Raw genomic sequence first — 14945 nt, forward strand, 5'->3', positions numbered from 1 at the left:
CTGGACAGGGCTGTATCTTTTAAATGAAAATTTCAACCATTTAGAAAACTAGAGAGGATAATATAAAGAAATTCATGTTCTAGACACTTTGGTCCCATCTTAACATGTTTCCATTTTTCCCTCATATCTTTGAAATTATTAAATCAATAAAACATACACGAAGAGTTTTAAGCCCTAATGTAACATTCTCTGGATACCTCCTTCTTTCTTCCTACCTAGAGATAGCTCCATTCTGCACTTAGTGGTTATCATAGCATGCATGTTTACTTTTCCCACAAGTAAACATATTTATAATCAATAATACAGTTTTATTTACACGTTCTTTAAAATAAATTTTTTTTTAAATTGATTTAAGACAGGGAAAGGGAGATGGAAATATCAGTGGTGAGAGAGAATCATTGATTGCTGCCTCCTGCAAGCCCCACATTGGGGGGTCGAGCCTGCAACCTGGGTATGTGCCCTGATCTGAAATCGAACTATGACCTTCAGGTTCATAGGTCGATGCTCAACCACTGAGCCATGCCTGTCAGGCTTACATGGTCTTTAACTTGACGCTACCATGCTGTAGAAATCCTCAGATACTTGCTTTTATTTTTGGGATTTATCTGTGTAGAAGATTCTTTAACTGTTATTTGGAATTTCATAGGATCAATGTACCACAATTTACTCATGCGGTTGAAGTACATTAATGTTGTTTACATATGTTTGTGAACTGCCTTTGCTGTTGCAGTGAACATTCTGTGCAGGCTGCTGTGTGGATGAATGTTTCTTTGGGAAGATGCCCAGAAGTGAGATTGCTGGGCCGTGGGGAAGATCATCCTTAAGTTTAACAGCTATTTCCACGTCTTTCTCCAAAGTGGTATACCATCTGTCCCAACAACAGCAAATAGTTCCAGCAGTCCCACAGCCTTGCCAATCTGATGGGAAGATAACTAACTGAGGTTTTATTTTGGAATTCCCTGGTGATTGGTGGGATTGAACGGTTTTTCATATGTTTACCGGCCCACTGGGTTTCGTCCTTTTCTGTGAATTGTCTTTCCACGTCATTTATCTATGGCTATTTGCTTGTATGTCCACTTAAATTCTTAAAAAAAAACCAAAAAACATATATATATATATATATATATATATATATAGTGTATATATATATAATTGACATATAATAATATTAAATAATGAACATGGGGTGCATATATCTTTTTTGAATTAGTGATTTTGTTTCCTACAGTTAAGTATCCAGAAGTTAAGTTGCTGGATCACATGTTAATTTTATTTTTAATTTTTTGAGGAACCTCTATTTTGTTTTCCATAGTGGCTGCACTGATTTATGTTCTCATCAATAGTGTATGAAGGTTCTCTTTTCTCCACACCTTCACCAACACTTATTATGTCTTGTCTTTTAAAAATAGTCATTGTTTGCCGAAACCGGTTTGGCTCAGTGGCTAGAGCGTTGGTCTGCGGACTGAAAGGTTCCGGGTTCGATTCCGGTCAAGGGCATGTACATTGGTTGCGGGCACATCCCCAGTAGGGGGTATGCAAGAGGCACCTGGTCGATGTTTCTCTCTCATCGACGTTTCTAGCTATCTATCCCTCTCCCTTCTTCTCTGTGGAAAATCAATAAAATCAATAAAATATATATTAAAAAATAGCCATTGTTTGTTTCTTAGTGACAATCTTAAATTTGAAATTGTCTGAGTGATTTTTAATCCGTTGTTTCTCTATTGGTTTTTCAATCAGATTGCCTAATTTCATGAAAAACTTGTTACACTTTGCTATTGTTTTTCATTTATAGGCCTAATTTGAGAATAATTGGTAAATTTACAATATTGTGACAATATGAACATAGTGTACTTTCCCACTGTTTTTTCTTTAATGTTTTGCAACAAAATTTATGATTTTCTGCATATGGTATTATGCAGGTTATATTGTATTTGCTGTTTTATTAATAAGGTCCCTTTAAGGTTACATTTTATAATTATACAGGAACATAATAGATTTTAAAGATAACCTTGTTTTAACAAGCTGCATGACTCATAAAATTCTCTTACATAGAATTCTTTTGTAGATTCTTTTATGTATTTGGAATTTTCCTATGTAGACAGTCATATATCTTCAAGTAATAAATAGTGCTTTTCCCTGTAAAAGCTATATATCTTGTATTTTCTTTTTTCAGTACTGGCCTGAACATCTGATCCAATGTTGACTAACAGTGATGATGTTGATTATCTTTATCTGGTTCTGGTTTCAACAGAGAAAGTGGTGTATATTTTACCATAATTCTCAAGTTTGCTCTGTCTCTTCAAGGACGTTCTTTTCTTCTTGTAGGTCACTAAGATGTTTTTGTTTGCTTGTTTTCCGTAGTGGATGTTTTTGACTTTTACTCAAAGCCTTTTCTGCTTTGCCTTATAATTCAAATTTTTTTTCCTTTGTACATTTTGAGCTTATGTTATGAAGTACATATAAATCTTTCATTCACCTTTTTTTCCTCTTTGTCTCTAATAATACTTTTATCCTAAGAAGTGTTTAGTCTGAATGTAGTATAATAGAATCAGCTTTCTCTTGGTTGTCATTTGCCTTTTTCTTTTTCCCCCTGCAGTTTCTGTGTTTTTATGTTTTCAGCTCATCTCTTGAACATTGCTGAATGGTGTGTCTTTCAAAAGTCACCTACTCTGATAATCTTTTACTTTTCATTGTTGTCTACCAATGGTTAGACAATTATTATTGCATTTTGCTATTTGCCCTACTTTTTCCATGTTTTCTCCCAGATCAATCTAGTTTCCCTAATATCTGTTTTTCCCCATTGGGTTGGAATATGTGCATTCAATTCTATTCTTTCAGTGGCTTCTCTTAAAATTTTATTATGCATTCTAGCCTTAATGAGGTCCAGAGTTGTCACTTCTTTCTTTCTTTTGAGCAATACAAACACCTTTATACCTTTTTACTCTCATCACACCTACAGTTAGGTGCTATTGCTCTCTGGTATTTTGGTTCCATCTTATTTTTTTAACTCTCCAATTTATAATCATTATTGTTATTTTAATGCAATCACTGCCTGCTCATATTTACCCCAGTATTAACAGGCATGTGCTCTGACGGGGAATTGAACCAATGACCTCTTGGTGCATGGGATGATGCTCAACCAACTGAGCCACACTAGCCAGCATAAGAAGGTGTATCCTTTTAGGTAGATTTCTGTTTGTCTCTGCAAGGAACCCCAGATACTGACCTCAGACTAAAATCTGTGTTACTTCTCAGTGTGGGAGTTTCTGCACTATGTGGAAATGTCAATTTTAACCTGAAACCTATATGAGTGCAAGCTCATGGCTACAAATTGTATAGAAGGACTTAATGTCCCACCCTAAAAACAGATGGAGACAGACAAGTTTTTGTCTTCTATGTTGGTGCTGAATTTTTCTCCTAGCCCACCATTGGGAAACTGGGTCCCTTCAGCCTGGTGCAGGGGTCTTGTTCGAGGGCTCCTCCTGAGTCAGGCCCAAAGCCTCATTTCCTGTTGTTGCAAGGCTCGGCTTCCAGCCTGGAGGGATCCAAGAATGGCTAACCACAGAGGCCTGCCCACTTCCTGCTCATTTGTATGCTTTCTCTCCTTGATCTTTGGAGATGCTATTTCCCTCCTACTGTGTATTTAAAGGACATTTGTCATATTTAACACAGTATATCGAGATATTTTGTAGTAAATGAATTTTACCTAATTATTAAAAAACAGCTGGAAATCAGAAATCCTTAAGTCCCTTTTCTATTATATTATGGAAGTTCTGCCTCTTTCACCATTTCTTTCTTGGGAATGTTCATCTTTTTCTCCTAGGTTGATAAAAGGAGTGATGGAGTGTGAGGTATGTGTGTGGGAAAGGGAGGAGGTTGGGGACATATCTTAGGTTAGGTATCACATGAGAAGCAATGGGGTGGGCTTCCTTACCTAACTGTCTTAGGTTGCCTGTCATCATGCCTGGAATCCCACCATGAGAGTCACGTTCCTCCCCTACTTATTTTTAGAAAGAGTGGGAGGGAGGAGAAGAGATGGGGAGGGAGAAACATCCATCAGAGAGACACATCGATTGGTTGCCTCCCGTAGGTGCCCTGACTAGGGTCAAGGATGGAGCCTGCAACAGAAGTACACATCCCTGACTGGAATTGAATCCAGGACCCTTCAGCCCACAGGACTATGCTTTGTCCACTAACCCATTAGTCGGCAAACTCATTAGTCAACAGAGCCAAATATCAACAGTACAAAGATTGAAATTTCTTTTGGGAGCCAAATTTTTTAAACTTAAACTATATAGGTAGGTACATTGTTATTAACTTAATTAGGGTACTCCTAAGCTGGCCTTTGCTAACAACTCAAGGGGCCAAAGAGCCACATATGGCTCGAGAGCTGCAGTTTGTTGACCACTGCACTGATCCAAACCCGCTAGGGCTATTCCTCCCCTGTTTTATTAGCTACTAGACTCTTGGGAATTGGAGGTTCAGAAGAAGGATTGGTGTGTGTGTGTGTGTGTGTGTGTGTGTGTGTGTGTGTGTGTGTGTATAAGGTCAGGGGACGAGTGGTAGAAGAATCTTTGGGAGTCTATTAGAAGCAAACCATCTCAGTGATCATTTTACAAAAGCCTGGACTTCTGACTGGCCCCCTCATCTTTAACTTGTTCATTAACTCTGGCCAGGACCCAAAGTGACTGTTTTTGTCAGGGGCCAGAACAGGACCATTCAAAATACCTAACGTGGACAGGAAGCATTAGTCCTGTCCTTCCTCTAAATGTGGCGACTAAATTGGCTCAGGTTGAGGTGTTTTCTAAATTTCCCTAAAATCTGGCCTTGGAAGCCGGATCTCAAGGCTGGATCTGGTCTGGATTCTTCCCTGGCCTGGACCCCTCAGTATGGGGAAGACCAGGGACGGGTATTAGGGGGCATGGGGAGGGCAAGGCAGCTCATTATGGCAGCTGCCAAGAGGTCTCCCACCAAACTGTTCAAAGCCTTATCGGCTTGGAGGTATTTCTAATACCATTTCCGCTCATTGTTTCCTCTTGGTGATTAAGGGGAGGCCAGTCCCCTGTTGTGGCAGTTCACAGCTATTGTGGTGGGAAGGGGGGGTGGCTGGTGGACGTCATCACTTGGGCTTTATCTGCCTGGCTGCAGGGAGTCCGCAGCCCCTGGACCACTCAGCAGCAAGCCAGGGCAGAGCTGCCGCAGCCCCATCAGTGCAGCAGCCACTGGGGAGCATGGCCTAGGACTGGTGGCACTGCTGTGTGGCTGTTCCCCAAGGGACCTTGGAGATACCTGCAGCTCCCTTTGCAGGGGAAGGTATGGTCTTATGGGAGGAGGGCTGGCTCAGTTGTGGGAGAAAAATCAGGGCTGACCCCGTCCCCTGGGGAGCTGGGCTTCTCAGTCCCTGGACTAGAAGGCCATTATTTAGAGGGTGATTCAAAGCCAGGGGCCATCTGAAAACCCCCTCCTCCACTTGTCTCTGGGGGGTCCTGTGGCTGCTTCTGTTCCTGCCTGGGATTTACTGCCAATACTTCTTGACTACAGGAGACCGGAGCAAGCCTTGCCCTCACCTCTGGTACTTTCTGGGAGCAGCCTAATGTGCCTGTGTGTGGGGAGGCCATGGGAGAGGGCATCTGCTTTGGGACCAAGGCTTGGCCATGACTGACATCAAAGTATTCCTTCCACATATGTATAATAGATGGGGTTTCTCTCTTTGTTTGGCTGGCTGGGGTATTAGGTGGGAAAGGAGCCACCCCCAGTGAATCTCAAGTGACAGATTCTGCACTTAATTTAGCACCATGTGACGGGGCTCTAAGGGATGCCTGCTCTGCCAGCCAGCGTCAATTGTCTCTCTCTGGTGGGCCACCCAGTGGGTACTCTTGTCCAGGCTCAGGGCTGCTGGACTCCTGAATATTGATCAGATCAACTGCCCGACGTCTCCTGCATACTGGGGGTGGAGATGAATGAGGCGCTCATGGTACAGTAGGGGTGACTGACCAGCAAACGTGGTTCCTGAGTGTTCTCCAAGTCGGAGTGCCTGTGGTAGGAACAAAAGCAAAAGATAGTTTCTACTCTCCATTGCTGCCAAGTGTGGAAGGATGGAGAGGCAGGAAGGAATTAGCTGTTAGCTCTCGCAGGCATGCAGGGAAATGAGAAGGGCCAGGCTGGCCTGGAGGCATGCAGAGGGGAAGGCAGAGCCCTCCTCACTGTCCTAGCTCTGAGACTGCTGTTTGGGAAAGGAGCCAGGCCCTGGCTCACAGTTACTCTGGGGCCTAGCCAGGGACTTTGCTCTGGGAACCAGCACTCCATGTTCAAAGGCAAACTCGGGCCAATCCTTTTACCAATCTTTTCTCTTGCTTAAAAGTAATGTTCTTTCCACTTCATGCATGGACAGTAGCACATACCAGCAGTCATCTATGTGAGCGGCGACCACCAGCTCATTTCTCCTGCTTCCCTGCAGATGATTCCTGCCAGGCTTGCGAGGGTGCTGCTTGCTCTGGTCCTCACCTTGCCAGGTAGGTACCAAAGTGCCCCCACTCTCCACTCCTGCCCCAGGGACATTGGGAACAGCCCCTTCCAGAAATGAGCAGGGGTGTCTGCAGCTCACCTGTGTGTCCAACCTGGGTTAGGCCAGAGTCCCTGGTTGCTTGGTCAATTCCTCTGGAGAAGTTCTGCAGAGCCCCCTGCCTCTGCCTTGACTTCCTCAAGGAGCAGGTGCCTGGAAATGCCTTCCCCAGTTAAGGAATTAATAAGTATAAGGGTCGCACTGAACAGTTCTATATGATGAGGCAGGAGCATGGGGAAGAAGGAATCCAAGACATGGCTAGGTTACTAGTTGTAGAAGGGATTGTGGAGGTCATCTAGTTGAATCTCTCAGAGTACAAATGAAGAGACTGAGGGTCAGAGAGGAAAAATGACTGCTCCAAAGTCATACAGAGCCAAGACCCAGGTTTCCTGGGTCCCAGGTCAGCACCTTTTCACTGCTTTGCACTGACTTCCTTCTGTCACTCAGACTCTGGGTCTGTGAGTGGCAGGAGGGACCTTTTTCTGACCCTGGCCTATCTCCACTTAGACCACTCAGGCCAGCAGCACCCAGTCTGCTGCACACAGGTTATTCTTGGACAAAATGTACATGGATCACACCATCTGCCCCTTCCAGCTAGGGGCCCAGAAAATGGATCTAACAGATTTTAACAGATTTTCTGATGTTCCTCACCTGCCAACACACACACACACACACACACACACACACACACTCACACAAATGTGAGGGTGGAGTTAGCATATGACCCTGCAGGAGTTTATAGACTCTGTGTATCATGTAGGCTGATCTGTTTAGAATTAACCTGTTCAAGGTATACAATTAATGTAGAAAGATGCTCATTACAATCAGAAAATGTGGAAAAGTGCTAAAATCCTAACAATATGGGGTTATTCTATATTCATCTAAATTCTAATGTAAAGTATAATGTAGTCACAAAAATCATATTTTGAAAGTATAAACAATGGTGTGATAAATTCTTGAAAATATTGAGAAATTGGTTATAATTTGCATGGGATGATCACAATTTTATAAAAACCCCACAATTGTGTATATGCTGTAAAACAGAAGAAAAAAACATACTAAAATGTTAACTCTAGTTATTGCTGAATGTTAGTTATGGAGGATTTTAAGATTTTTGTATTTTTCTTTTGTATTCTTCAACTTTTCTATAATGAGCGTGTATCACATTTTAAATGGGTATGGAAATGGCATTAAACCAAATAGATTTCCTGAAAAACTGTTCCTCCATTGTTGCTGTGAATCCTGGATCAAATTTGGGGGCCAAAAGCAACAGATTTAGCCTTGTTTAGGATGGAAAGTAGTTCCCCGTAGCCCAATTTCTGTAAGACACAGCCTTATTTCTACAATGCTTTTTGGGTTGGTGATCTCAGCTGTGCTCACCTGTGACCTCTCCCTCCAGGAACCCTTTGCGCAGAAGGGTCTCCTGGAAGGTCACCAACGGCCAGATGCAGCCTATTTGGAGACGACTTCATCAGCACCTTTGATGAGAGCATGTACAGCTTTGCTGGAGACTGCAGTTACCTCCTGGCTGGGGACTGCCAGAAACACTCCTTCTCACTCATAGGTGAGTCCTGGGCACTGGATGGAGGAATAGGGAGTGGGAGCCAGCTGAGCTCAGCCCTGGATGTCTCAGTCCTGGCATGTGGGGGTCTAAAGGGTGGGGGAGATTTCCTTACAACAGTGCCTGCTCTTGAAGATCCCACAGAGAGCACCATGGGAAATTGCCTTTCCATCACACATCACACAGGGTTCCCTGTGGCTTCTCCGTGGGTCTCTCCATGGAGCCTGGTGGGATGGAGAGTCTTCATGCTTCTCCAGTAATTGTGGCCACTGCTCTGGGTCCAGGCTACACTCTGGGAGCTCAAAGCATCAAGAGAAATGATGAGGTAGAAGGTACTTTGTAACAGGCAAAGCCCTTAGTACCAGGCAAGGATCTCTGTGTGTTTTTGGTGGAATTCAGAGCATCATGCTAGTATTGAGCACTTCCTGTGTTCTTGAAAAAGTGCTGGTATTGCGCCCATGTCATCTCTGCACCCCCACATTAGTTCTGAAATGTAGGGACTACATCATTCCAGTCTTGCTAATGGAGAACTCACAGAGGTTGTCTGGTTCTCTGACAGATAATGAAAGGAGGACCTGGGTTTTGATCTTGAGTTTGTCACTGTGAAGGAACTTTCCAAGGCTGGAAGTGAGGCTGGAGGCAGTGACAGAAAATTGGGGTTTGGTGACCTTCTCAGTCTAAGAATTAATCAGATATGTGTGCTGTGTGAGTGAGGGATGCTACATAACGTAGCAGAGGCAGGGTGCTCAGCCTTGGGAAGGTGGCAATGGCAATGGACAGACCCACATCAGGGAGAAAAAAAGCAAGCCCTACTTTCCCTGAAAAGTCAAAGGCTTAGGTCCTCCAATCTCAAGGGGTCCCAATGTTTATTTTAAGGTTTTTTCTACCTTAAAATTTATGGTGTATTTGTTGGAACATGAATGGAACCTGAGGGCATTTTGCCATGTTGAATAAGTCAGGGAAAGACAGATACTGTATAATCTCACTTATATTTGGACTAAAAGAGCAAAACAAAACAAAGTAACACCAAACTCATAGGAGAAAGAGACCAGGTTTGTGGTTACCAGGGCTGGAAGGTGGAGAGTGGAGAACTGGATGAAGGTGTTCAAAAGGTACCACATTCTAGTTATGAGATAAATAAATACTAGAGACGAAAGGTATAACATGCTGACTCTAGTCAACTCTGCTGTATGGTGTATTTGAAAAGTTGCTAAGAGAGTAGATCTTAAAAGTTCTCATAGTAAGAAATTAAAAATAATCTTTTTTCCTCTCTTTTAGTTGTATCATCTCTATCTATCTATCTATCTATCTATCTATCTATCTATCTATCTATCTATGTATGTATCTATCATCTATCTATTATCTATCTATAAAAATCATGATGGAGGTGGTAGATGGGTCTGGGGGTGTCAGTGGAAATGGAGGGTAATGGGGGAGATTTTGAAAGAAGGAAATAATGACACCTTATCTACACTATGGCTTTAAGCTTCAGTGGTGTTTCCAGGAAGGCAACCCCATGGAGACACTTAGTGGAGTTGTTGCTTGAACCCACAGTGTCTTAGCTCTTCTCTGCTCCAGACTGCTTACGCTGGAGCAATACATAATCAAATCTTAGTACCAGGCTCAGAGTTCACATTCTGGGGCCAGGGGGTTTAGCAGCATGTTGCAAAAGCCCCCTTCATTACTTAAACCCAACTCAGGAAACCCTCCCCGTTATGGTGGCCCCAGTAGTCAGGCATCAAGCTATGTTGATACCTCTGGGCTGTTGCTGTCATTTCCTCTAGGAAGCTCCTACCCTCATCCTGTCCACTCCAGCCCTTTCCAGCACTGGGCTCATCAACTTGCACTGACTGGCAGTTTTTCCCCATAGGACCTGGTGTCCTAGTCCCCAGCAGGAAATGGAGGCATAGAAAGAACCAGAGTTGGAGTCACAAAACCTGTGCTCTCTGCTCTTGCTCTTCACAGAGTGTCCTCAGAGGAGGCACACAGTGTCTCTCAGCCTCCATGTCCTCATCTTTAAAATGGAGACATTGTCAGGACCAAGGGAGATATAATATTTGCACATGTGAAGTGTTACCCAAACCTTAGTGACTGAAAGCAGCCACCTTACAGGATGTGCACTTATCTGACCGGAACAAGGTGGAGACTAGGGTCTGCTGGGTCCAGGGGGCCATTTCTGTCAAGGTTAGGGTAACATCAGTGCCCTCCCGAACATATTAGTTGGCCTCTCTGACTATCCTCTGGGTTTTGTGGCCAAGGAGGAATCGAAGAGGTGTGTTAGGCCTCTCTCTCTCTCAAAACATCTCAGTGCTCCCTCCTCTCCCTGCCCTGGGTCTTTAATCTTATAACAATTTGCTCTTGCCAAGTGTCAGTTTTCTGGCAGGTCATTGGCCTAGACCAGGCTATGGATCAATCACACTTTAATGGAGTTTGGTTTAATTGGTGGTGGTGGTGTGTAAGGCATAGGGAGGAGAGGAATAATCTGAGGAGACTGCTCCTGAGAGGGGGGCTGGCCCTGCTGCTTCAGGGGCATGGGGCCAGGGGCCAGCAGGCTTAGACCTTCAGGTCCAGTTCTGCGAGCATGACTGTGTCCTCGTACACAGCTCTGCTCCATTGTTTTCCAACGACATCCTGTTTTCTCAGCTCTAACTCGCAAATTCCCATTCCTCTCTGAGTGTCCATGGACCTTGTACACATCCTGAATAAAGTGTTTATGTCTCAGCCTGAAGGGCTGCCTGGTGCAAAGGGGAGGCCCTTTCCTTGACCAGGTTCCTCCCAGGCAGGCAGGCTCCAGGGTCCCAGGCCAAGGCCACCAGCAGAGGGGAAAAGGAAGAGACAACAGGAGTCCTTCTTGGAGCGACTGCTCTTTTAAAGCCACCCTGCAGGATCTGGCTCAGAGACAGCCAGAACCCCCCACCAACGTGCTGAGTCACTTCCCCAGCCCAAGCCATAGTGTCTGCATCCGTGAATGGTATCAGACCCGATTTCTGTTTCTCAGCGTTTGGATAATGATCACCTGCATCAGAATCACAAGGGTGGAGGGTGAAGTGCTCCTTTGGAATGCAGACTAGCGAGCTCCGCACTCGAATATTCCAGAAAGCACTCAGAGCTGCTCTGGCTCTGATTGCCAGCCCACTTTCCAAGCTGCTGCTTCTCCAACATGAGGGGGAGACCTTGTTCCCCACCTAGATCCTCAGGCACTGAGCTCAGGAGCCATGGGGAGAGTGTCCCTGGTTTGCTCTGGCCTCTTGGGGGGGTGGAGACCAGGCCATCGTCTCCTAGCAGCTACACGAAGTGCTAAGTGCAGGTAAGGAGTGTGGGTGTGTCCCCTCCACGCTCTCCCCCTCCTCCAGGCTCACTGGCAATTTCTAAAGGTTTGTTTTCTTAATGGCTGCACATCATCAGATTCCCCCGAGTTCTTTAGGGAGGGAACAAAGCAAATAAAATAGAAGGCTGATCTAGAGTTCTCCCCTGCATTAGTGCTTAACTGAGCCCAGGTGTCCTGTTAGGCAGCTGTGGGGCTAAAGGGGGTCTGGGCTGTGAGTCAGGAAACCCAGGTGTGGGCTCCACCCCAAGTTAACTATTCTCACTAGGGTCATTTCCCCTCAGAGGACATTTGGCAGTGTCCAGAACATTTGGGTTGTCACAGCCGGGGGTGGATGCTACCGGTGGGTAGAAGAGGCCCCACCACAAGGAAGTACCTGGCCCAGGTGTCACTGGTGCGAGATGGAGCAACCCTGCTGTAAACTCAGGCTTCCGTTTCTCCACCTGTGAAATGGAGCCAGTCTAGATCAGTGTTTTGCACACGGAGTCATGCGCTAGGGCTGTGGTCAGCAAACTTCGGCTCTTGAGCCATATGTGGCTCTTTGGCCTCTTGAGTGTTCTAACGCCACTTCAAAATAGACTTGCCCAGGCCAAAAGCTGACTTCTGGGCATGGGCCACGAAGTTTCAATCGCACTGTGCGTGTGTGCCCACACGTGGTATTTTGTGGAAGAGACACACTCAAGGGGCCAAAGAAACAGTTTGCTGACCACTGCCCTAGGGTCTCAGAATCAACTTACTGGGTGTAACCAGCTTTTACAAAATTAATGGAATAAAATAGAGGACATAAGAAAGTATCCGAGTGCATGGCACACGGTGAGGTTAAGTATCATGTGTACGTACTAGTTCATAAAGGAAAGTGTGTTTTTACTCTGCTTTTCTGGGGGAAAATGATTTAAAACCAGGGGTGGACTTGTTTTGATAATCTCCAAGATTCACAGTGCTGCCAGAATAGGCTTTTCGGAATTGAAGACTTCTCCAGGACACATTTCCAAAACTCCTCTTGCTGCCCCCTGCCTCAGAGGAGGTTGGGTGGCATCCGGGGCCTCCCTCAGTTGTCCTGGGACAGCAATTCCTTAGGCCCCTGGCAATTCAGTCCTCATGAAGGATTCCGATCCCAGACCCTGTCCACTCCTGCCCCTAGATGGGTGATGATCCTGGACAGTCAGCCCCATGTCCCCACCGGGATGCTGCCACACAGCACTGGGTGGGCAATGGGCACTGCCCATCAGGCTGCCTCCTCTGCTTCTTAAGGCTAATCTCTCCTGGGGTCACAGAGCTGACCATTCAAACACTTAAACCAGTACCTGGTGTGAGTCCCAGCTCCATCATCAGTCACCAGCTCTATGACGATGGGCAAATTACCCCCAAGTAACCCTGCCCACAACCCCCATGGCCAAGTCTCATGGTCTGTGGGGCCAGGCTGCCTTCATCATTTGCTTGAACAGGGCGGAGCTCCATGCACCCACACAGAGTGGGAGCTTTGGGGCTCTGTCTCACATTCTCCTGCTTCCTTCTCCTTTGACTTTCTGCTTCTGCTGCATTCTTGGCTTATCCAGCCTTGCAGGCTCTATCTTTCAACCTTGCTGGGTGAGTGGCCTCCGGCGTTCCTGTGCACTTGCTCAGCTCCATCTCCTGGGGAATAACTATTTAGCTAATTTTGCATCTGTGAAACCTTGAGGACTGACAGATCTGTGGCTGCAGGGCGGTGGCTCACCCCAAGCCGCTTGATGGTATCCAAAGCCTTCCTTACCCACCTCCAGCCACACACGCCTGGCTGACTTGTTCTCATGGCCCTTTCTGAATTTCCACGAAGGTGAGGGAGAGCCTGCTGAAGGGAGAGGCTCATGGGAGTCCTCTCCTGTTTCCAGGAGGGACATGCCTTTGGCTCAGAGACGACAGACATACTGATTGAGTTACCCAGTGAAGCAGGGACAGAACCGCATGCCCATCTGCTCTATGAGGCTGGGGGTAGATGGCAGGGAGAACTGTACTGATGGGGAAAGATGGGCTCTGTGGTTATCAGGGACCTAGATACCCTGACCTCTTGGGCTCATTGTACCCTCTCCAGCAGGCAGGTCATGGATGGAGCCAGCTCATTCCAAGCTGGGGTTAGCATTCAGTGTCAGTCCCAGCAGAGGCCGGGGAAGGGATTTAGTCTTTGGTGCTCCAGTTTGTTGCCAAGCTGTCTCATTTGTTTGTGTTTCCAACATTTTATTATGAACATTTCCAAACATACAGAACTGGCGATAGATTAGGACAGCAGAGACCTATATACTCACCACTCGGATTCTTCCAGCAACAATTTACTCTTACCTGTCTAGTTTTGTGTGTTTCTCTTTGGCTGATTTCTGGCTGTCAGAAAGTCTGCTCCACTTTTTAAAGACATGCTAGCTGCGATACTGTTGTAAGTGAGAATGCAGGGCAGGCAAGACTCTCGTCAAACAGGATGAAAGCCCTTTATCTCGGCCTGCGTCTCCTTTGACTCCTGACTGTGGGTCTGGAGCTCTGCACAGTGTGGTGTGTGGACTCAGGCCTTTCCTGGTGATCTCTGAGCTGCTAACACCATATCATTCAATACTCTAGTCTTAGAATGGGCAAGTTTAGCGATTTCCAACAGGTTATGCCACAAGAATTTTTATTTATTTTTATTTATTTTTATTTTTATTTTTTCGAATTTTTTAAAACACGCCATACCTAACTATTTAGTCAGGGGCACTGACCTATTTTCCCTTAGATTGTCAAATTAAAAATGACAACATCCAACACAACAATAGCTATCTAGTGTGAATGAGTAAAAATTATACCTATTTTTTTCTGTCAGATTGGCAAAACATTCATTTTTTGGGATGCTGCAGAATTTTATAAATTAGTTTATGTGCCATGAGATGAAAAAGATTGAAAATTGCTGGGCTAATTCTTTTTTTTAAAAAAATTTATTCTGCCGAGACCGGTTTGGCTCAGTGGATAGAGCGTCGGCCTGCGGACTGAAAGGTCCCAGGTTCGATTCCGGTCAAGGGCATGTACTTTGGTTGCGGGCACATCCCCAGTAGGGGGTGTGCAAGAGGCAGCTGATTGATGATTCTCTCTCATTGATGTTTCTGACTCTCTATCCCTCTCTCTTCCTCTCTGTGAAAAATCAATAAAATATATTTTTTAAAAAATTATCCTTATTATTGAAAGTTATACAGATGTACCCTTTTTTCCCCTTTGACCCTTTCTAGCCCATCTCCTTTCCCCACTCCAGGCCTTCACCACACTATTGTCTGTGTCCATGGGTTATTCATATGCATATGAGTTTTTGTTGGGCTAGTTCTTCACATGTGACAGCCCTTACTGAACTCTCACCATAAACCAGTCTATTTTTTGTTTTGTTTTTTAAACTCATTCTGGTTGGTTAGGAATGTGTGTGTGTGTGTGTGTGTGTGTGTGTGTGTGTGTGTGTGTGTCCCAGGTGGCCGCTGTCCTCCAGCACCCTCGGTCCAGCTCAGGCCCCCATT

General features: G+C 45.3%; 1 protein-coding gene across 1 annotated transcript in view; it reads left to right on the top strand.

Moving 5' to 3' along the window:
• The first annotated feature begins 5148 nt into the window (after positions 1-5148).
• The window catches only part of VWF (von Willebrand factor), a 118184-nt gene continuing 108387 nt past the window's right edge, over positions 5149-14945 (top strand). The window contains exons 1-3 of the mRNA XM_084878466.1: positions 5149-5313; positions 6458-6512; positions 7962-8126. Coding sequence (XP_084734592.1) covers positions 6458-6512; positions 7962-8126 — 220 coding nt within the window. The 5' untranslated portion in view covers positions 5149-5313. The remainder of the gene's footprint in view (positions 5314-6457; positions 6513-7961; positions 8127-14945) is intronic.

Source organism: Pipistrellus hanaki, assembly GCF_964339955.1.
Source record: "Pipistrellus hanaki genome assembly, chromosome: 3".
In the NCBI taxonomy this organism is placed as follows: domain Eukaryota; kingdom Metazoa; phylum Chordata; class Mammalia; order Chiroptera; family Vespertilionidae; genus Pipistrellus; species Pipistrellus hanaki.